The sequence below is a fragment of the Oncorhynchus clarkii genome, chromosome 10 (genome assembly GCF_045791955.1).
Source record: "Oncorhynchus clarkii lewisi isolate Uvic-CL-2024 chromosome 10, UVic_Ocla_1.0, whole genome shotgun sequence".
In the NCBI taxonomy this organism is placed as follows: Eukaryota; Metazoa; Chordata; class Actinopteri; order Salmoniformes; family Salmonidae; genus Oncorhynchus; species Oncorhynchus clarkii.
Genome location: NC_092156.1, coordinates 56,827,104 through 56,851,746, shown reverse-complemented (window position 1 = coordinate 56,851,746; position 24,643 = coordinate 56,827,104). Strand labels below are relative to the sequence as shown.

At 41.5% G+C, this 24,643-nt stretch overlaps 1 protein-coding gene, 1 long non-coding RNA gene and 1 pseudogene across 3 annotated transcripts in view; all 3 read left to right on the top strand.

Moving 5' to 3' along the window:
• Nucleotides 1–1,072: 1,072 nt before the first annotated feature.
• LOC139418811 (SLAM family member 9-like) overlaps nt 1,073–24,643 on the top strand; it is a 139,590-nt gene continuing 116,019 nt past the window's right edge. Inside the window, exon 1 of the mRNA XM_071168531.1 lies at nt 1,073–1,246. Coding sequence (XP_071024632.1) covers nt 1,201–1,246 — 46 coding nt within the window. The 5' untranslated portion in view covers nt 1,073–1,200. The remainder of the gene's footprint in view (nt 1,247–24,643) is intronic.
• LOC139419778 (SLAM family member 5-like) overlaps nt 4,154–24,643 on the top strand; it is a 51,661-nt pseudogene continuing 31,171 nt past the window's right edge.
• LOC139419677 (uncharacterized) lies at nt 12,099–16,659 on the top strand. Of its 2 annotated transcripts, XR_011635431.1 has the most exons (4): nt 12,099–12,214; nt 12,820–12,976; nt 13,145–13,279; nt 14,941–16,659. It is a non-coding gene; the product is annotated as an uncharacterized lncRNA (long non-coding RNA). The 2 variants fall into 2 exon arrangements; XR_011635430.1 differs by having other exon boundaries at nt 13,145–16,659.

Genomic DNA, 24,643 nt, shown 5'->3' with positions numbered 1-24,643 from the left:
GCTGAGAGATCCAGTTTCTGTGTCCAGCTGCAGTCTGTCTGGGAATCTTCCTTAGAATTCTGTGATGTTCTCTCCTCTGATGACCTGACTCAACTATTGAGGTGTTTGGAATGACTGAACCAAAGAACCAAAATATCTTATCAGCCTGTAGTCCAGTTAGTCCAGTGTGTAGAGTGACCGACTGCCTCTCTCTCAGTGTCAATGTATTTACCTCCGCATTCACAGCTCCCGAAAATAATCTTTGTTCAGTAGCAAAGACAAATGGCACAAATCATACTGTGTGTTTAGTGTTTTTATATTAGATTTTTATTTGATATTCAGTTTAGTTTCAGTTAGTTTTCAGATCCACTTGACTAGTTTTTATTTAGTTTAAGTGTTATAGGAACACTTCTTCGATTGTATATTATTTAGTTTCAGTTTTAGTGTTAGGGACAGAAAGACGTGCATTTATGTGTTGTATAGTTTTTGGGGATGTCACTTCTTGCCTTTCTGAAGCCGTATTGCATAAGTTGATGGGTCAGGTCATAGGTTAGGTTAAGTTTAAAGGTAGACTCAGCGAGATGAAGTACACGCACAAAGTAAACTGTAGTAGTGGGTCAATTTCCACAGCAGCCAGGGCCCGGATTCCCAAAGGCATCTTAAGTTCTTTGTTCAAACCTTAGTAGGAGTATCGTCAAACATGGTGCGCCTCGCTACACCTCGGTCTCAGGGGAGAACTGCAAGCCCGCTGGAGCGAAACATACAGTCAGTCTCCTGATCTTGCGGTGTAGGCACGGTCTCCGAACCCCAAAGGAAGTCACAAGGACAACAAATCCTCAGCACCGCAATACTGGCAGCACACAGGTTGGTACACTGTCACAAGTAATAAAAACAAGGACACAACCCAAACGATGGCACAAGCGACACCGAGTGGGTGGACAGCAGAGCACCCTGATGGAGGCTAGCTTGCTTGCTGCTCCAAGCTATTGAGTAGATGCCGGTATCCTATACTTCTGCGCTTATACACTCTAACATTGAGCTCTTACCAAGCGAGCCCTTCCTGGAACACGCCGAGAGAAGGAAGTGGAAGTAGTGCAGCGGCTGCTATTTAAACGGGTTATCCGCAGCACAACAGTACATAACTCAGCCCGCCTAAAATATTATTGGAAATACAGCGGCTGTGAAGAGACCTATGAAGTCCCAGCAATAGAGAACTAGAAAATGACAACGCTTCAATATTTGGGAATATCAGTACGTTTCATCATCGGTAAGTAGGCTATTCCTGTAGAAGTTGCACTTTGTTGGTTGCTGTTGTAATATACAGGCATGTCTTCTCATAATGTATAGGCTAGCCTATTAGACCTACTGTTATTAATTTAATTCGTTGTCAATCTATTGTTTAGCCTATAGTCCTTGTCCTTTTTGAACACCATTCCCCACGAATAAACTCGCACAAAAAGTATACAGCTCTGGTATCAAAACCTGCCATTTCCCCGGAAAGAGGTTGTGAGTGAGAACAGTGCTGTTAGTCTGGTTCAGTCTCTCATCTCTACCGTACCACGACAGAGTCACATCTCTCCCGATGTCCACAGAACACACCACTGAACAGCTCTCACTGCCAGGGGGAAATCGCCAGTTATGATACCAGATGACACGGAGTACAAGGAGTGGAATGTCATACCTGAACTTGCTAACCAAACATGTGCTATCAGCAAATTGTAAAAAGCATTCCAAAAATAATTGGTGTCAAATTTGAATGTAGACTAGATTATTCATATAGCCTATGCCTATGATTTATCATCGGATAAGATCAAAATGTGTATATTTGTATTATGCCTTATGGACTTTAAAAAAAAAATAGAAGCAACCCCGACACATGGAGATGGACATGTAAACTATCTTGTGCTGACTGACTACCTCAAATTATAATAATTTAACAGAGAGCGCTTTTGCGCCATGTACTCTATAGCCATCTGTTTTCTTTAGTTTTGTGTGCACTATTTAGCCTACTAATTTAGGATCAACGTAAAAACAGTTTCAGTTTTGATACCAGATATTCGGGCTTTCAAACCTCAATAGCTTTAAACCACTTAGGCCACAGACTCCAAATAAGTGTCATGATGTTAGAAAAATTGTGCACAACATTGCACAGGTCTTATTTTTCACGATTTTGACATTAATTCCCTTTCCAAAGCTAATAAACATGTGGAAATATGAGCAGCATTCTGTATTCGGAGTTGAATTAGTTAGGGAGCGCAAACAAAGTACAAACTTTTGACATTCTAATTTCAATAGCTCCTTGGTCATGTGACCTACTGACCTCAAACACAGTTCAGAATGTACATTCAGTGCTCCTATGTAGCTGATGTGAAATGGCTAGCTAGTTAGCGGTGGTGTGCGCTAGTGGTGTTTCAATCGGTGACGTCACTTGCTCTGAGACCTTGAAGTAGTGGTTCCCCTTGCTCTGCAAGAGCCATGGCTTTTGGGGAGCGATGGGTAACGATGCTTCGAGGGTGACTGTTGATGTGTGCAGAGCGTCCCTGGTTCGCGCCCAGGTCGGGGTGAGGGGACGGACGTAAAGTCTATACTGTTACACATTGCACACCCTTTAGTTTGTCCATTTTCATCTCACACTTTGTTACATGAATTTTGTACATTTTCTAATTTCAATACCTCCTTGGTCTTGTGACCTACTGGACCCAACCAAGGTTCGGAATGTCCACAGACTATCCTATATTGCACGCCTTTTGCACACGATTTTACATTAATTTGCCTGCTATGCCCCGCTGAAAGACAGTGTCACAAACACACCTATTCACTTGGGCCTTCTCCCTGGAGCCTTCCTGACCTCCAGGCAGGCCCCCATTGACCTGGTGACCTCTGACTCCAGGCCTCTAAGCCTACACTCCATGCCCGCCTGCCTGCCCTCTCCATGGGCCTAAGAGTGTAAGCTTACTCCCTGGAACTACAGACCTCTAGGCCTCCACCCTTATTCTCCCTACCCGGTCAACACCCCTCTCACTGGGAATCATCTATCACCGTGTCCCGGCCGGGGCTCAGCCAGCTCCATAACTTTGCCAACCAGGTGAACCAGGGCACCCACACTTAAGCACCCTCCACAGACACTAAGATGTCTATATTCCCACTGTCAGGAACCACGTGCACCTGGAAAATCAAAACAGGACATGTGCACCTGGTAACCTGAAACAGGCTCTGTGCACCTGGTGACCCGCCCACTTTTTTGTGTCCCCACTCCAACCTCCATGGCCTGAGTGCTGCCCATAGCCCCCGAGTCCGGCTGCCAGTGCTCGGACTCTGAGTGCACCCCTCCTTATATGGAGGCCTACTCGTGCACCTGATGACCCTTTGACTTCGACAGTGAGTCCCAACCTGACTCACAGTCACACTAGAGGATGGGCCTGGTTGGATGGGCGACCATCACCTAGCCCCCTACCTATCCATAGCCCCATGTCAATATGTTATGCCTTCTACCCGCCTGCCTGGTTTCTCTGACACTCTGTGTCTGGCCCCTGGCCCTTCTGTGTGCACCTGGTAACCCCTAAGTAAAAAATGAGGATGGCGGAGGAAGACACCTTCCGTCCCTGACAAAAGCTTGGATCGAGGGCTGACTTTCAATAGATCGCAGCGAATGAGCTGCTCTGCTACGTATGAAACCCTGACCCAGAATCAGGTCGTCTACAAGTGGTTTAGCACCAGAATCTCCACAAACATGCTGTGCGCATCAGGAGAGGGGCGGCAACTCATCCATCCGCACCCCAACCCCGTCACGAATGGCTCTAGTCACCTGCCAAAAGAGGCAGGCTATCCCGGTCCAACCAAAGGTCCGTGGCGCTACGGTATCATTGCATTTAGGTGGGATTCTGACTTAGAGGCGTTCAGTCATAGTTCCACAGATGGTAGCTTCGCACCATTGGCTCCTCAGCCAAGCACATATGTACTTGGGTGATTTGAGTGCGAACGCAACAGGTGGATATGCTCCTTTGAATTTGATCAAAGTTGACATTCAGTGATCCGTGCATGGTGTGAACCTAGGCTTCTTTCGTCTGTTTTATGGGTCCACAGCAAATCAATTGGCATGGATGGTACTACCCACATCAGATGTAGGCCTCCCTCTCCAGACAAGCTGTAGCTTCCTCTCCCCACTTCATAGGGCATGAGCCAGATCCATGCAATGCCCTATCACTGCGGGGCCAATGGGTTTAGTCTCCGCCTCGAGTCTTGTGAGCGTAGAGGAGACCTCGCCACCTACAACGTGTGGTGTCCCACACTCAGGTAATCCTAAGGCCTGGTAGTGTCAGCAAATGGTAAGGCACATGCCATCTCCACTACATGCTCCAAGGAGCGCAGAGGAGAGCTCCCACATAGAATGTATAGAGTCCCACACCCAGGCGGACCTGAGACCTGGCAGTGTCTATAACTGCTGAGCACATTCCATCTCCATTTAGTGCTCCACTGTTAACGGGTCCAGCCGAAGCCAGCGTTAGTTTCAAACTTTCGAAGTTTAGAGTTAGCTAAGTGTACAGGGGATGCGTCTTTAAACGTTTCACCACATCCGCTCACATCCGCTCAAATTGATGAAAGTGTACTACTGGCATCAGCATCTCCCAGGTCTTAACTCCCCCTCCTAGCTAAAGCCAGGGATGTGCTAAAGCCATCATTCTCTGATTGGCTTCCTGTCAAGGTCAGGATTCACATACAAGAGCACCACAGCAAATCATTGAGTCTGGTGGAACCGCCCTCCACATTTTCATGCTTGACTGAAAGACCCATATTCCAGGACCGACTGCCGCCTTCCGTTAACGATCAACAGCCGTCACCATCTGCAGGAATCTCTTTGCGCACGGACTAGTACCGAGGTAACTCCCGTTTGGTTTACATCATTAGTGACACCTGAAAACAGGTGACATACAGGGAGGGATTGGAAGAGCCCTGCTAGAAGGTTACCTCGTTATCTCCCTTACCACCCCCCCCCCCCCCCCCCCCCCCCTGTACTAACATGCTAGAGACAGTTTGTCTCCTAGCCGTTGGCTAGTATAAACAAATGTGTATAATTTATTATTCAAGACAAAATTCACATTCTACAGCACACCGGCAAAGTCATCAGACTCAATAAACCATGATTTCTGGGAATGTTATAAAATCCAAAAGTTATGGGCGGAGATAGAACTTTGGCTGTCAGAAGTAGCCTATTACAATGTAAACATACTTTTAATCCGTCTGTCTACCTATTTCAAGACCTGGCATATGGATGTGTAGTAAGATACCCGATGGGATGGACAATTCTCTTATCACTCATCTTGAAAAAAGTATACTAAAAACGTGGAAATCAAACAATCCGCCACCATTAACACAATGGGCGACTAATAATTTGTTTTGTACAATTTAAGGCCATGTGGCAAACAATTATGCAGGCACTAGGAGGCATGCGGGTCTGGGCAGATTTGTGTGTGTCTGTCTGTACGTTGTTTTTTGTATGTGTAAGTTTGTATCTGGTGTGGGAAAAAAAACTAAATAGATATAATAATAGAAAAAAAGAAAGTAGGGAAGGTGCATCTGCGACAGCCGAAAGTCAGAAACGAATATCGTTTTCCAACAGCAAGACTCGGATCAACATGGCAGTGTAAGGCATTGTTTATAAAAAGGTTCTTTAAAATGTCAAAATAAACATGCGTCTAAACCCCCACCTCACACACTCACAAACTAAAATCATAATGTAATATAGATGTGTGTAGGCTACATTTTAAATATTTTTTGATTTAACTAGGCGAGTCAGTTAAGAACATTCTTATTTACAATGACGGCCTAGGATCAGTGAGTTAACTGCCTTGTCCAGGGGCAAAAACAACAGATTTGTATCTTGTCAGCTCGGGATCCGTTCTACCAGCCTTTCGGTCACTGGCCCAAAGCCCTAACCACTAGGCTACCTGCCACCCCATTACAATCACTTAGTGAGGGAGACTCAATTTGCATTTATTTGGATATATCCACTGTACACATACATTGCAGAAAATTGGTTCCCGTTTCAGTCGTGTCTTTGGTCACGTTCGCATCTGTCAAATAAAAACACCCTAATGATTGGTTGACAATTGGAGCCTCCCAAAATGTGATGGCTGCAGGAGTTTGTAAAGAGCAACTGCAGAAACTTGCGGTCGACTGCAGTCAAAATTTAATGACATTAATTCACATGATTTTTGTAAAGTTAATGCAGTTGACATGTAGACGCAAGTTGGAAAATGTTTATCCCCAGAATGCAACACACTTGTTGCTGGAACAAGCACATTGAGGTGAGCACAATGCAACGGTTTTCGCACACTGAGCATCTGCAAGGGTGTGCTTCATGTCGCTAAAAAGTGGTAGCTACGGAACCAAAACAGCAGAAAAGTTTAGCCTTGTTCAACGCTCCAGGGCCCGGTTTCCCGATTGTGGTGGATTTTAGGCTTAAGAGTGTTTTTAATAATGCTCCTAGAAATATATTATCACTTATGGCTGCAAATATTGAGGCGGCTTATTCTAATGCACATCATGTAATATATTGAGACAAATTACAGACAACCTACAAGTATCAAAATATAACTAAATTGATTGAACATGAAATACATTTGAATATTATTCTCCCACTGTATTTATATTTTAATGCAGTCATCTCGGTTTTAATTTGAAGCATCTTTTTATACATCGCTGGTTTGCAAAGACAGTGGCAACTTTATTTGTAGTCCACTTTGAAGTAAGTTATCAGCGTTAGATTACGAGCGTGTTCAAGTGCAACATTAATAAAGATTGCTTTGGGAAACAGCTCGGAGATTTAAAGATGTTCTTATGAAGGTTCTAAAAAATGATATGTTTTGGGCTTTTGGGACACCGGGACCAGGTTGTGGCAATTGACCCACTACTACAGTTTACTTTGTGCATCTACGTCATCTACCATTAAACCTAACCATCACTTTATGCATTATGCCGATGTCAAAACTACTGGGAACTCGGAACCAAGTGCGTTTAACACAACTAGGAACTTAGAAGAAAACAAGCTCCTACAGGGAAAAATCGTTTTGATTTGTTCCAACTCGGAATTCCAACTCGGGCCTCTTTCTAGACCTCCCACTTTCCTACCCGAAGTTCATTATTTTTTTCATTAATATTTAAAAGAAACAATATACTTGCAGTGAAGCCGCTGAACAAATACATCACATGTCATGATTATCCCAGTTGTCTTGAACGCACCATTACTGCCCCACAGCTGCATGACGTGACGTTCCCCAAAACATAAATGGCTCCTAGCCTCCCACACAGAGGCAACTTTCTGTCCCTAACACTGAAAAAAATAATACAAATGAAAAATACATGTTTTTATAAAACTTAAACTAAAACAAATAGTGGTTTTGTGCCCTTTCTCTTTGCTACTGAACAACTAATATTCATTGTTCCAGATCTGTTGGGAGCTGTGAATGCTGAAGTGATTACATTGACACGGAGAGAGAGGCAGTCTGTCACTCTACACACGGGACTAACTGGACTACAGGCTGATAAGATATTTTTTTGTTCTTTGGTCCAGTCATTCCAAACACCTCAATAGTTGAGAGTCAGGTCATCAGAGGAGAGAACTTCACAGAATTCAAAGGAAGATTCCCAGACAGACTGCAGCTGGACAGATAAACAGATTCTCTCACCATCAGAGATCTCATCCTCAACAACCTGGAGTTTATCAGCTAGACATTTTCAATACACACAAAACATCTCAAAAATTCTATCTATGGTGAGTGTTAGTTTTATATATAAGTGTTTCAAGTGGGTCCCAATGCCCAAGAGTATTGTGGCATGTATTGTAAAACAGAAGCCTACAGTAAAAGGTATTGACGTAGTATACTGAATACCATTTCTGCCACAAGCAACATTACACTATCAACTTTTCTATGTGACTTGTTACTGTAACTGCTACAGTATCATCAGCTTACAGTGTATCAATTATGATATTTACAACCCAATTGTAGCGATTGTTATGAATAGGCCTAACCAGACATTGAGAATTGAAACCGTTTATGATAATCACATGTATGTTCTTGTAATAATGTGGGGTTAGTCATGTTATCCGATGTCTTGTTTTTTGATCACCTGTCAGATAAAAATAACCATGTTTAGAGTTTGTGGTCAAACGCAGACAATTGGTTTGTGCGCGCAAAACCTCTTGTGCGTTGCTCGGGTAGCCTAAAATGCTCTGTCTAATCATATATTTAGCCTAGGTCAACTTATCAAAACTTACAACCACAATGTGATCATATAAACAATTAAAACGTGAAGGTATATCAAAACGAATATTTAACGATTACCTTGTTTGTTTATTGGTACGAGTTTTCACTGTCAAACAGTGGGTGCGTTCAAGGTCATAGTTTATTCAGTGTAGCCTATGGGTATAAAGGAAATAGCTTATCCCAGAGGAGGCAGGAGCTCTATGATAATTTTTTGGGTATTATCCTGTTTGTTATTTTTGTTTGTATGTAGTGTTCAGTCACCGGCATAATTCTTCACTTTCTAAATTAAACGTTTCACTCTGGCAAGAAAAAACAGATCTGCATTGTTGCCTCCTCACTGTAAAATCCTACCACTGTGTCAACGTCACACCAAGTATTGCATTGTGACGAGCAAATACTTTGAATATGAATGCAAATTGAATGGGTGATTTGGTGCAGTGAACAAGAGTGACTGTTTGTTGCACTCAGTCAATTGAGAATGTGCTTAGTTTTGAATTGAGCAGTTTTGAGTTTTGTGAAAATTGCACCAAAGTGATCAATAAAAAACTGAATGTGCTCACCACATTTTGTTACTAGTGAGAGTTGTCCTCCTACCCAGAGGACCAATATTAATGACATGAATCTGTGTTGAATCATTGTTTTAATTTTAAAAATCCCAGCTCCAGTACCACTTCCTCAAGTCAGAAAAATCCCTGAAGGTGATTTTCTGGACAGTTCATCAGGCAAGGGGAGCTGTTCAGTGGCGTGTTCTGTGGAGAACCAGATAGAGAGGATCCTGTCCTGGTACAGAGGATAGGAGAGACTCAACCAGACTAGCAGCCCTGACCTCTCCACCAACCTGTCTCTCCCTCTGGAGATAAAGCTACAGGACAACAATATCTACAGCTGTGTGCCTGCCAACCCAGTCAGCAACCAGACAACCAAACTCAACATTGAAACACTCTGCCTTCAGTTTGTAGGTATGTCATTAATGGTAATGTGCAACATTTACTTTGTTATTGGACTGGTTAATTAGTTTATTTGGATCCCATGTCACTCCTATTCTTCCAGCACTGGGGGTTAGACACCATATAAAACAATAATATTATACTAATACCGTAATAAATATTAGTATTTACTACGGTATTAGAAGCCTCCAACTGGACTCACCACATCATTTCAATGTGGAAATTTGGGTAATATTTGGTTGAGACGTTGTTCATTGAGATTTCCACCTTTATTCACCCACCCAAAAAGACCAGTTGGATGAATTCCGAATATGTTCTATGCTTTCAATTATCTAAAAGCACAACCAAATTCCAATGGAAAAACAATGTCAGATTTTTGGTTAAGTTGTCATCTAAATGTGTTCTCATCGCGCTTTCAACCATAAAACTGCAACAAAGTTCAAATCGGAATACAATGTCAGATATTTTATATTTATACAACAACTAAATGTATTATCACGGTGCTTCATCTAATAGCACAACCATTTGACCTAGAATGCAATTTAGATTACATTAAAAGTACATAGTGCAATTGTGAAGATTTCCACAGACCTGCCACCTTTCCATGCTACAGTACAGTGAACATGCACACTTGAAATGTATAGTTACAGTAACCTCAATGTGACCATGTATGTGTTACTCATTTTAAGGTTGAATAAATGTTGTTGCATTAGTTTGTAAAAATAGCCTTGACGGGCAATTCCGCCACTTTTCAACCTCATATTCATTATTTCCAGTACCAAACCAGTGTCTACAGCGCGTTTCTATGATCTGTGACAACACCGTGCTCCTCACTTCACTGCGATTCCAACACAATCTCCTGTTGCGAGATTGTGTTGCAAAATGCAACACAATCTCACATTCAATGCGTGCATATATGTATATAACGCATTTCAGCAAATTTCGTGCGTTTTTGTGTGGCTTAATTCATAAAAAAAGACACGAATTTATGTGATACTTAATTCGTGCGAAAAGACACATTTAACCAGTAGGCTACACACAAGCCTTTGCAACAACCATAGATGCGATAGACTATTGTTCTTCTGTATGCCTAATTCAACGTTATAAATATACATAAACGGTGTCTTTGTTTAACCCTGTTTTAAAATGTGTCGTTGAATGCTTTTATGTAGTGTTTGCTGAACCGAATGTGAGAAAAGACACATTTACGTGCGAATTAATTCGTGGGAACAATTGCTTAATTAATGCCAATGCTGTTTTCTATGCATGACTTCGCTTAATACTTTGGGAAACTGGTGCACTTGTAACCAGAATGGCTTTTTTTCGTGTAGGCAACAAACAGTACACGATTTTCTTAAACACATTTCATATTTTGTGGAGCCTTAATTACACAATTTTCTTCATAATGCATGTATTACATGTTAAACAGGTTCATGTAAAATGAATTATGGCACTTACAAGGCCTTTCCATGATGATTATTACGGACATGGCAATCATGTTATATACTTAGGCAGCTGTAACGCGTTCAATCAGTTAGCAAGTCAGAAATATCAGTTTCCAAGTACCGACTAGCACGTGAATGCTGTATTATGCTGGCTTCACATTTTCATGGGAAAATGGGAATGTGTAACTCCAACATGATTGTGTTCAAGTGCTTTTGAAGTCGGAATAATTCATAAACCAATAAGATTGAAAACATAATTTTTTTCTCATTTCCCACTTGTAATTCCTATTTGGAGGTTCATTCAAGTGAAACTTCCCAGTCGAAACCAGGAATTTCCGAGAACTCCGATGGCACCTGAACGAGGCATTGGTATGTGTAAAAGACAATAGTAGGGTCTGGGTCGCGGCGTGTCCACCCCTCATACCCATTCACGACCACCACTCCAAATCGTATGCGAAAATAACGGAAAACTGACCCAAGATCAGTCCTGTACAGGCAACTTCAACACAATGAAATGCGGAGCGCGTTCCTGCTCGTCAACACAATCGGCTGCAGGGGAGGTTACTTTCTGCGTTGTTCGGTTTATTTATGAATATAAAATTAAATGAATCTAAGTAACGTATATTCTTATTCTGTGCAGAATGTGTATTTTGACCTACAACACAAATGCGCATCATGACTTCAACAAAGAAGGCAACTTGGAATGTACCGGATTCCAAGTTCCTATGCGATCATCCTCTTTCCCGGTGAGTGAAGTATGCAATAAAACAATGTGGTTGTAATCGCTAGTATGTAATGCTATGGAGATTTATTTATAGCTTTTTAGACACTTCTCAAACCAGTATGCATTTTCACTGATCTGTCAAGGTTTTCAATTAAAATCTTAGCATACTCAACAGTTTCAGCTAGCTAGAGCTAGGCTAAAGTCTATGGAGTTTCATGGTGGGCGCAGGATTTTGTTCTGGGCAACATCTACAGATTTTTGCTCCACCCTTGATTGGTAAATGAAGGTCACAAATGACTAAGGAACTCCTCTCACCTGGTTAGGTTGTCTTGGTGTTAATTGAAATGAAAAACCAAAAACCTGCAGACACTCGGCCCTCTGTGGAACGAGTTGGACACCCCTGCCCAATAGAGCTAGTTCAGCTTGTCTTTGCAAAGCCTTTCTAAAGACAGTTTTTAGATCTTGTGGAGCAAACAATGGGTGAATTGGGACAACAAGACAACGATCCTCCCATCCACAGTGAATTATGTTTCTATTCAATGGTCATCTTATTATCCATCATTCACATTATTTACATTTTTTACACCACCTGTAGTTTTTGTGATGTAACCCACTTACAAATTAAGTACATTTTAATGCCCAGTTAAACATGTTTATTAAAATAAGTATCCTACATATACAGCGGTGAAATACAATTCAAAACTTGTTTTGTTCTGTTTTCTTTGCATCTCCAAATGAAGACCCTTTACACCTTCACCACCCTTCTCTTCAGACCTATGGCTGACACCTTTAGTCTCTCTCTCTTTCCATCCCCTCGATACAGATCTCTTGATCCACCCTCTGGCTGCATTTTAAGTAAGTGGAGACTTTCTCATTTGTGTTTTCAAAAACTAAACCAGGTTGTAGTTTAAACATGCAAACCAACTGGAGGAGATTATTTCAAATGTTTAGCTTCAAATAAGTAACCAAAACCCACTGGCCCAGGTACTGTTTCATCTGTCAACTAACACTCATTGCACTATGCACCTGAGGCTATGGCAGGTAGCCTATATCTAGGTTACAATAGTAGTCAGTTAGTATTTCAGTTAGTACACATTATGCTAAAGTGTAGCGTGTTTGGTAATGTTAAAGCCTCAGGCTTAGTTTTAGTACCAGGTGAGGTCCATTATCAGATTTGACTCATGATTGAGTCATTGAAACCCTTGTCACCTTCAAACACACACATAGCACTTTAATTAGTTTGAGAAAGGTCAGGGCTTGACGTTTATTGTGAACTCAACGTCGCGGCCTTAGTTGGCCAAACTCTCTTTATTAATGGCTGTTAGTATGGTTTTTATCCCTAGTTCTCCTTGTCAATTCAAGCCCCATGCCAGAGTGGACCTCCCTGGTGCATTCCATCAGTCAAAGTTATGTGTATAGGGCTATTTTTTGTGACACTTTCGTATCCACCTTTCATGCAGAATGGCTCCTGTCCGAGTTGTAACACAGTAGCATCAAAGAAGTGCAAGTTCTGTGGTGCAATAACCCAGCTAAAGGATACAGGCAACAGATGAATGGGCAAATAAGAACTTGAAACATGGAAGATATGCAACCTTGGTTAATGCAACAAACAAGCTGGTGAGCTTTATTATGTTTTCCTCTAAAAAGATTTCTGCAATTATTGCTTAGTGAAATGATAGGCCCTATTTACTTATTTGTTGTTGTCTCATTGTGTCATTTAAGACTACATCTAAATTTCATTATTTGTTGTGTTTCTGGAAGTTGTTTTGTCATTAATGATTCTAGGTACATAGGTTCCACAAGTTATGAGTGTACCCCCTGCTACTCTTCAGCAAGAGGAAGAATGATAACATTTTGTTGTCAACTGCAGTGTCCTCACAGTTGTATGATGAATCGGACCTCAATGGCAGCAATCCAAAGGTTGTATGAGGCAATTATGAAAGGTATTTGGACAGAAATATGTATGTTTGTCTACCTTAAGACCCTATCCCTCAACCACTACATCCGCCAGACTGTAAACAAACAAATTATTTCACTTACGCAAATTAGCCATAGCCAGCCCCTCCCTCTACTGTCCTGCTGGTCAAAACTCTCATCCATGCTTTCATCTTCTCCCGAATAGACTATTGCAACTCACTACTCCCCGGCACTAACACAAACTCCCTCGATAAGCTCCAAAGGGTTCAGAACTCAGCAGCCCATCTTCTAACCCACACTAAATCATCCTGGCAGCATATCCTCTGAACTTCACTGGCTCCATGTCTCCCACCGCATTAATTACAAGATCCTCCTGACCTAAAAAGCTCTCCCTTACCTTGCTACCCCTTACCTCTCTGACCTTCTTCTCTCGTACTAGCCCTCATGCTCTCTCCCCTCAACCACAGTTGGCCACCTTGTCATCCCCAGGTCCAACTTCCAGAGTTTCAGTGACAGGGCCTTCTCCAGGGTTGCTCCTAGGCTCTTGAACTCCCTCCCTCCAGCCATCCATGACTGAGTCCATCTTTCAGTCCCGCCCAAAAACCCACCTCCTCACCATGGCCTACCCTTACCTCCACCATTTTCACACACACCTCTTATGTTTCACATATGCGCAACACCTGCTCACTCACCTTGCTGTCTCACTCACATACTCTATTTAGCCCCGTTTATACCTGGTTCTAACATGCATTATATGTCCTGATCTTGTCCACAGTCTGATTGTGCCCACATTTTCAGACATGTGTAGATGATTAAAAGAAGCATTGTGATCAGATCTTTCTGACCACGTCTGGAGGTGACAGTGAAACCATTTAAATCATCCTGCCTTATAAAATCATTGACAGGTGGCAACCATTGACTTACGGAATATATATGAGTCTTAAAATACGTTTTTTGAAAGAATATCTGTCAAAGAATTAGCATACAAGGTGGGACCAGTAAATCTGTTCACATTGTGGATACAGTGGGCGGTTAAGACTGTGTAGACGCATTTCAAAAAAATGTGTGCACAATCATAATGTGGACAAGATCAGGACAAAGGATGCATGTTTGCGCCAAAGTATTTTGGTTAATGTTTTTCTTTTTGTTTATTCTGGTGTTGATTGTTTGTTAGTTTCTACAATTGTAAAGCTTATACATGTATGTTTGATGTATAATTATTGTTATTATTAAAGTAGAGGAGGTAGTTCAGGCAAGCAACATTTCAACACATTCTTTTCACATATCCTGTGTAGAAGTTTATTTATAAACTGGGTGGTTCCATCCCTGAATGCTGTTTGTCTGAAAGCCTTGGTATATCAGACCGTATACCATGGGTATGACAAAACATGTATTTTTACTGCTCTAATTACGTTGGTAATCTGTTTATAATAGCAATAAGGCACCTCTGGGGCTTGTGATATATTACCAATATACCTCGGCTAAGGGCTGTGTCCAGGCACTCCGCATTGCGTCATGCATAAGAACAGCCCTTAGCCGTGGTCTATTGGCCATATTCCACACCTCCTTGGGCCTTATGGCTTAAATATACATGCTCACCTCTGGCAATTGGAAACTGTTGTCCACTTGTCTGTTCCATTTCCTTAATATGTTCTATTTCGCAGTGGCAATCAACACCCATGCCCCCACACTTCAACCCTCCTCCTGTTGCTGCCCAAGAACTGTCTGATACAATTGCCCCCCAGGAGACCAGCTACACCCTCACCCAGGTTGAACCCCCAATATCCCCCACCACCCAGGAGACCAGCTACACCCTCATCCTCAACCAGGTTGAACCCCCAATAATCCCCACCACCCAGGAGACCAGCTACACCCAAACCGAACCAAAGAAGACGGGGAGAAAGATAAGTCCTGTTCTGTCACCCTCAAAAAACCTTCCAACCCATTGAGCATGACAGTCAACCCCCTGCCTAGAAGTCCAGCATTCCAGATTCGCCTCTTCACTGTTGACATTGAGACTGGTGTTTTACAGGTACTATTTAATGAAGCTGCCAGTTGAGGACCTGTGAGGCGTCTGTTTCTCAAACTAGACACTCTAATGTACTTGTCCTCAGTTGTGCACTGGGGCCTCCCACTCCTCTTTCTAATCTGGTTAGAGCCAGTTTGTGCTGTTCTGTGAAGGGAGTAGGACACAGCATTGCACTAGATCTTCAGTCACTTGGCAATTTCTCGCATGGAATAGCCTTCATTTCTCAGAACCAGAATAGACTGACAAGTTTCAGAAGAAAGTTATTTGTTTCTGACCATTTTGAGCCTGTAATCGAACCCACAAATGCTGATGCTCCAGATACTGGTCTAAAGAAGGCCAGTTTTATTGCTTCTTTATTTAGCTTAACAGTTTTCAGCTGTGCTAACATAATTGCATTAACAATGTCTACACTGTATTTCTGATCAATTTGATGTTATTTTAATGGACCAAAAATGAGCTTTTCTTTCAAAAACAAGGACATTTCTAAAAGTGACCCTAAACTTTTGAACTGTAGTGTATAGACACACAAAAAACATTAAGCAGGACATTCTTACCAACATTAAAATCCTATTATAATCCAAAAGTAGTGTGAAATGCACTCATAAGCAACATGTAAATAAAGGCTGTTCTTGCTGGCTTTCTATAAGAACTCCCCTTTGTTCTGCCACCAACTTGTGTGTGCTTTGCCCTCATGAGTAAGCAATGTTTTCAAACACAAAGGGGTCTATAGCGGTGAAAATACTTGAAATCCTTGTAAGTGAACAGCTAAAATAGTAAATAAACTAACTTTATTTTATCAATGTACCAATCGGGCTTCAGAAAGAAGCATAGCACAATTACAGCAGCCATGAAGGTTTTAAATGATATCACTGAAGCCCTTGACAAAACAGCACTGTGTCTCACTTTTTATTGATCTCTCGAAGGCTTTTGATACAGTTGATCATGCTATACTATGGCAGAGATTGTCGAGTGTAGGTCTTTCGGAGCATGCAGTTGCATGGTTTGCTAACTATCTGTCTGATAGAACTCAGTGCACTCAATTTGACGGGCTTATGTCTGTTAAATTGTCTTAAATGGTGTGCCCCAAGGCTCCGTACTTGGTCCTCTCTTATTCACTATTTATATAAATGATTTAGACAAAAGTCAAATGCACAACTTCATTTTTATGCTGATGATACTGTTATTTACTGTTGTGCCTCGTCTCTTACAAAAGCTTGCAAACTGCCTTTATACTGTTCAACATACCTGTGTCAATACTGACAAAACTAAACTAATGGTGTTTTCTAATGCAAGAAATAGACCTCTGAACCTTTCACCTATTACTACCTGTCAGGGCAAGGAGATTGAGGTTTTAACCTCATATCTTAGAATGTTAATTCATGACTGCCTCTCTTTTTAAATTGCATATTCAACAACAATTTTATTTTAGGAATAATGCCTGTTTTCTTTTGAAGCCAGAAGGAGGCTAGTATCAGCTACATTTATGCCTTTACTAGACTATGGGGATATTTTATATATGAATACTTCCGCTCAGTGTTTGAGATCAATTGACACTCTTTACCATGGCACTTTGAGATTTATTTTAAACTGCAAAACCCTTACGCACCACTGCACTTTGTATACCAGGGTTGGCTGGCCTTCTCTAGTCACTCGTAGGCTCAGTCACTGGTATACTTTTATTTACAAAGCCATTTTTGGGTTTACTACCTTTTTTAATTTGGGCATTTTTATTGTTCAGAAATGTGGTGGGTACTCTCTTCGTTCACTGGACTTTATCCTGCTAACTGTTCCAAATGTCCGAACTGAATTTGGTTAAAAGGGCTTTTATGTACTCTGCGCCATCGTCTTGGAACGCCTTACAAAATACTTTTAAACTGGAAGAACTTGTCCCGATTGGTGTTTTTAAATCACTGATGAAGGATTTTGAGGCTGATTCCCTGACCTGTCAATGTTTATTTGCTTTTTTTTATTTTGTTATACTCTTGTGAATTCAATGGTTTTTACTAGATTACTTGTAGTTTGTTGTCTGTCTGTAATTTTTGTAATGACTTGGTGCTGCCTATCTTGGCCAGGACGCTCTTGAAAATGAGATTAAATCTCAATGAGCCCTTCCTGGTTAAATAAATAAAATAGCCAATTATATTTCCACCAATATTGTTTGTCTTTTTGAAGGCCATTCATTTTAAGAGTTTGTCTTAAATCTAGTTAACAATATTTTATATGCATATATACAGTATAACGACATGGTTGATGTTTTATGTACAAGTATATTTGTATAGACTACTACACCTAATATAGAACAGGCATTTCACTGAATTCAAATATTTCCTTTTAATTACATTCTGTTTCCCTTTTGCTACAGTACTTTGAATTTAATTCAAATTTAAGAATTGAATTGAAATTTGAGGCATTCTCAATTAAATTCTGAACCCTGTTTCCTATGAAAGATTGACAGTATAATTTAAAACAGAGGTCTCCAACCTTTTCTAAAAATGAGAGCTAATTTTAACGAAACATGTTGTGAGCTACACATTTTTTTCTAGCTTTCAAATAGTCACATTCATCTCTTCATGTCCATGCTTAAATCACATTAGAATAAAAAAATGGTCTTGAAGAATGTTTTGTGTAATTCCCCTATGATTGCGAATCTGGCCCTTTAATTGTACATCTTGTCTAGCCAGTGAGGAATGTGCGTGTAATGTGCCAGTCTAGTGATGGTTCTGTACTGCTGCTGCTCATTTCATGGCAAAGTTTGCCATAAACAAATAATAGATACAAATACATGTACTCATGATATACTGTACTTCTGCCAGGTAAGCCTACTTTGCACTTAAAGTTGCAATATGTAACTTTTTGGGCGACCACCAAATTCAGAGATTTGAGTTATATATCTGTCATTCTCATTGAAAGAACAGATACTGCTTCTTAGACTTTCTATGTGCACTATTTCTATGCTTCTCGTGTTTAAGTTTCAAGTTTTACTTTCGGTTTTGTACACCAGCTTCATGCAGCTGAAAATACAATACTTTTGGTTATGGAAAAGATATTCCACAGTGGTTTAGATGGTACAATGATTCTCTACATTATACTTGCTTGTTTTTGTCACAAACTAAAATTAGAATGTAAGTAACCAGGAAATGGAGAGAGTGATTTCTGCATAGAGCGAAGAAAGGGTTCTGTCAACCCAAAAGAGGGTTATCGCATCAACTGGCTACACACCGAGTGAAAGACAAAGGCGGGCATCACACAGACAGACAGGCGCAATATTGCTGGAAAAGAATTGGCAGATAGTGTTGAGTTATTCTAACAATTAATCTAATAGCAAAACTTGTAAGAAATATTTCAAAAATTGCCCTTTGAATGTTGTGTAAATTCCAGCACATTACTGTTTTCACATTAGGCAATAGACTTGCACTACCCATTTTAAAATGTACTGAGCATCCAATTTCCATAATTTCTATTCCATGTGTGAGCAAAGGTGTGATCATTGTGATCATTTGACAACGTAATCAAATGAAAGAAACATTCTGTTTAGCAGGCACCTAGTATGCATCAAGCCTGTCTTGAGCATTTGGCCATAGGTTCTCATCGAAATCGCTGTAAATATGCTCATTGCTCATGCACCTGGGGAAAAACCTTTTCTGCATGGCGAATCCAAGCCTGACATACAGGTAGGTCTTGATTGAAATCTTTGATTACCTCATCCATGGCTTGAAGGAGGGTTTTAAGCTCATGTGCATGGCAGTCATACACCTTCCACCTGTATTGTACTGTAGTGGTCCTTTACATGGCTCAGTTTATGAGAGTTGTGGGTTCGATTCCCATTAGGGTCACATACCAAAATGTGTGAACTGTTGTCACTTAGGATAAAAGTGTCCGCTACGTAAACGGCTGTATTGGCCAATGCAATTTTTGCAAAGTAAACCTTCAATTTGCGGGAGTATTGAAACACATCATCCTGAAATGTTTTGAAACGTTACAGGGTGTATTGTAACACCACTAAATCAAGTGTTGTGCAACACCTTGCCTGAAACTCGGCGGGAAAAACAGACAAGATTGATAACACAATTTTGGTGTTTTGAGGCCTGTTTCGAGCAGCATTATATACCTTCTGTTTTGGTATTTCCCCCTCTCTTAAGCTTCTAAACACAATAGATTTTTTTTAAACCTGTATAGTGCAGAATTAGATCCCTTTTTCTGAAGTGTCTCAATGTTTAACATTGTCTATGTATTTAATCCTTTGCCATTTTATACCGTTTTATTAGGCATTGTCAAGCACAGTGTTCAGTGGCGGTCGGTGCTGTTTAAGATTTTTTAAATGTTTTTATGAGCATGGCCTTCTTTCTACTACAGCATATTGGATGACTATCATTCATATTCAAACGTAAGTGCAAAGGTCGAGAGATGTGAGTAATCGACGTGACAGACATTGACATAATCAATACTCTCTTGCACAATCTTGCCTGCATCTAGCTAATCTAGTATAGTCATTAGTCCAACAGTGGCAAACTAGAGTTTCCATTGGACAAATCCGGGTATTTTTTATCTCAGTTTCGTTCCGTTCCGCTTGCTTCTATTTAAGAAACATTTTAACTGAATCGGAGGAATGAATACACCTCATCACACGCAAACCCAGTTCACTTTCATAACAACCATATACAGTGGGGATAACAAGTATTTGATACACTGCTGATTTTGCAGGTTTTCCTACTTAAAGTATGTAGAGGTCTGTCATTTTTATCATAGGTACCCTTCAACTGTGAGAGACAGAATCTAAAACGAAAATCACATTGTATGATTAAGTAATTAATTTGCATTTTATTGCATGACATAAGTATTTGATACATCAGAAAAGCAGAACTCAATATTTGGTACAGAAACCTGTTTGCAATTACAGAGATCATACGTTTCCTGTAGTTCTTGACCAGGTTTGCACACACTGCAGCAGGGATTTTGGCCCACTCCTCCATACAGACCTTCTCCAGATCCTTCAGGTTTCGGGGCTGTCGCTGGGCAATACGGACTTTCAGCTCCCTCCCAAAATGTTCTATTGGGTTCAGGTCTGGAGACTGGCTAGACCACTCCAGGACCTTGAGATGGTTCTTACAGAGCCACTCCTTAGTTGCCCTGGCTGTGTGTTTCGGGTCGTTGTCATGCTGGAAGACCCAGCCACGACCCATCTTCAATGCTCTTACTGAGGGAAGGAGGTTGTTGGCCAAGATCTCGCGATACATGGCCCCATCCATCCTCCCCTCAATACGGTGCAGTCGTCCTGTCCCCTTTGCAGAAAAGCATCCCCAAAGAATGATGTTTTCACCTACATGCTTCACGGTTGGGATGGTGTTCTTGGGGTTGTACTCATCCTTCTTCCTCCAAACACGGCGAGTGGAGTTTAGACCAAAAAGCTCTATTTTTGTCTCATCAGACCACATGACCTCCTCCCATTCCTCCTCTGGATCATCCAGATGGTCATTGGCAAACTTCAGACGGGCCTGGACATGCGCTGGCTTGAGCAGGGGCACCTTGCGTGCGCTGCAGGATTTTAATCCATGACGGTATAGTGTGTTACTAATGGTTTTCTTTGAGACTGTGGTCCCAGCTCTCTTCAGGTCATTGACCAGGTCCTTCTGTGTAGTTCTGGGCTGATCCTTCACCTTCCTCATGATCATTGATGCTCCACAAGGTGAGATCTTGCATGGAGCCCCAGACCGAGGGTGATTGACCGTCATCTTGAACTTCTTCCATTTTCTAATAATTGCGCCAACAGTTGTTGCCTTCTTACCAAGCTGTTTGCCTATTGTCCTGTAGCCCATCCCAGCCTTGTGCAGGTCTACAATTGTATCCCTGATGTCCTTACACCCTCTCTGGCCTTGGCCATTGTGGAGAGGTTGGAGTCTGTTTGATTGAGTGTGTGGACAGGTGTCTTTTATACAGGTAACGAGTTCAAACAGGTGCAGTTAATACAGGTAATGAGTGGAGAACAGGAGGGCTTCTTAAAGAAAAACTAACAGGTCTGTGAGAGCCGGAATTCTTACTGGTTGGTGGTGATCAAATACTTATGTCATGCAATAAAATGCAAATTAATTACTTAAAAATCATACAATGTGATTTTCTGGATGTTTGTTTTAGATTCCGTCTCTCACAGTTGAAGTGTACCTATGATATAAAATTACAGACCTCTACATGCTTTGTAAGTAGGAAAACCTAAAAATCGGCAGTGCATCAAAAACTTGTTCTCCTCACTGTATAAACAGCATGATCTCTTCATTTTGATCGTTGGATAGTTCCTTTTCTCTTGGCTTGTGAACTTGAGTGCACAAAAAAAATCAGCTGTCTGTGACCAGGCAAACAAACCTTTCCAAGCCAAACCTTCATATCATAACCGCTACACACAGCCTACATTGTTGTCACCATATTAGCTAGCTTCAAGGAACCACAAGCCTCCTAGGTTTTGTATTGAAGTCAAAGGAGGACAGAAACTAGCTGTCCGGCTACACCATGGTGCTACCCTACAGAGTTCTGTTGAGGCTACTGTAGACCTTCATTGCAAAAGTGTTTTTTCATTAATTATTTGGTGACGTGAATATATTTAGTATAGTTTATTTAAAAAGGATTACTTTAATGTTTCACTATTTTTAATTTGATGAAATTCACTGAGGACGGTTCTCCCCTTCCTCCTCTAAGGAGCCTCCGCTGGGAGGTTGACCTGAAAGAATTTAGGATTTTTCACTTGCCTCTCATTGAATCCTACTTCTTCCGTATTTGGTTGGTGGATCGCATCCAACTTTTAGTTGCATACAGTGCCACCGTATGAGGCCATCCACCACCTATCTACATTACATTCTTGATACTGTTATTTGATACGATAATACAACATTTGGAAAAAGGTAAAGGAAAATTGCCCGGCCAACTATTAGCCCTCTAACAAAAACCCCTCCATTCCACTATTTAACCCTCTCGTGCTACTCCAGACCAATAGTCTGAGAGGATATAACACTACCACTCAACACCACCTGCAGTAAATCCTCCCAATCCCAAGTACTTCTCTGCTGCTGCCACCACAACCTCTTTTCTGTGACTTTCATTCCATTTCTGTAATATAATTGACAACCATGGCTATAAATGCTAAAAAGCCCACCTTACTGAAGCACATATTCTTCCCATCACTGTCTCTTGGTCTCTGCCTACTCACAGGAATCCTCTCAGGATCCCTCACCCTGTACATATCTTCCTCTACCACTGTCTTCACTGCAATATGTTTTCTGTACTACTCCAACCCTGGCAACCTCAGTCTGCCTTTCTCTCACTGGACACCGCCGATCTCCAGCCCCCACAACTAACACATACAACTTTATCCACCGATACCACACATTCCTTCACATTGACAATCCTGGATGTGGGAATGGGTGCTGTCCTCATTGAACATTCATTTGCCTGATGGTTTTTGATGTCCGTTCATCATGAACCATTACAAGTCACTCTTTATATAATTTATTAAAATGCCTTTATTTGTATGGCATCTTCAATGGACACGAAGATTACAAAATCTGACGCATCAGAGAGAGAGTACAAAGATATAATAATACAATGTCCTCTTTTGAACAGCATTTTCCAATCAACCCTGATTTGAAGAGGAATTGGTTACAGAATTCATTGGACAACACCTAGCAAACAAAATATATCCAAGATGGCGTAGCAGTCAGACGTCGTTGTCCTGTCGTGTCCCTTGTATATATATATTTTTTTCTATATTTTTCTTCGCATATCTTTAAATTATTTTCCTAAACCTCAACTTCTAAATACTCTCCTGCAACCCGCCTCACCTGTAACTACAGAGTTCCTCTTCTTCATCTGAAGAGGTGTAGCAAGGATCGGACCAAAACGCAGCAGGGTAAGTGTCCATGTTTTAATAGTATAAAACGAACATGACACAATACAAAACAACAAAGTGAATATAAACGAAACAGTCCCGTGTGGCACAAACACTGACACAGGAAACAAACACCCACAAACCAACAGTGAAACCCAGGCTACCTAAATGTGGTTCTCAATCAGGGACAACGATAAACAGCTGCCTCTGATTGAGAACCATATCAGGCCAAACACAGAAATAGAAAAAATATAGAAACACAAACATAGACTGCCCACCCCAACTCACGCCCTGACCATACTAAATAAAGACTAAACAAAGGAAATAAAGGTCAGAACGTGACATCACCCAATGTGGCGAGGAACTGTTTTTTTCCCAAAGTATTTCTATTTACTTCGGATCTGGAATCCCTCAACTGAATCTAGCCAGCTAACTACCTGCCAGCTATCAATCAGCAAACCACTGCCAGCAGTCATCAGCTAGCCTTTAGCTTGGAAAGCTCTCGCCAGTTCGTACAACGTGACTCAAAGAGCATAACGGACCTATTCTTTTCTCTCTCCAAATCCCCGGATTCCTACCGCAAACTCTGAACATCTTCATCTGGATCTTCGCAACTAGCTAGCCGCAATCCCGGGTGACTACTCCTGGCAAGCGTTTCCATCCCGTAGCAAGCACCAATTAGCCTGAAGCTATCCCGGCTAGGACTCCTGGGCTACCACCAAAGCCCACTCCTGGGCTACAGCATCCGGACCCCTTCTACTGCCGGTACGGAGCACAGAACACCGCCGATCCTCTACGACTGGAATACCGACATGATCTGCCCGAGGATTCCAACAGGCCCCTTAGGCGCAACGTCCGGTGAAGGCTCATTCTGTTAACCGCGGCCTGCAAGCTACCACGAGCTACTTGGAACCCTACTAATCCACGACTGGTCTGTCGACATCACCACACAAAGAGGCAAAAACAGACTTACCTCCAGCCCCGGTCTACTAACTGCTAGCTTGCTAGCCCCGGTTTGCTAACTGCTAGCTTGTTAGCACCGGTCTGCTAACTGTCTGAATCGCCGTGTCCCCAGCCAGCCCAACCACTCACTGGACCCATATGTTCACTTGGCTATGCATGCCTCTCTCTAATATCAATATGCCTCATCCATTACTGTCCTCATTAGTGATTACTGTCTTATTTCACTGTAGAGCCTCTAGCCCTGCTCAATATGCCTTAACCAACTATGTTGTTCCACCTACTACATATACGACGACATCACCTGGTTTAAACGTCTCTAGAGACCATATCTCTCTCAACATTACTCAATGCCTAGGTTTACCTCCAATGTATTCACATCCTACCTTACCTTTATCTGTACACTATGCCTTGAATCTATGCTATCGGTTCCCAGAAACCTGCTCTTTTTACTCTGTTCCGAACATACTAGAAGGCCAGTTCGTATAGCCTTTAGCCGTACCCTTAT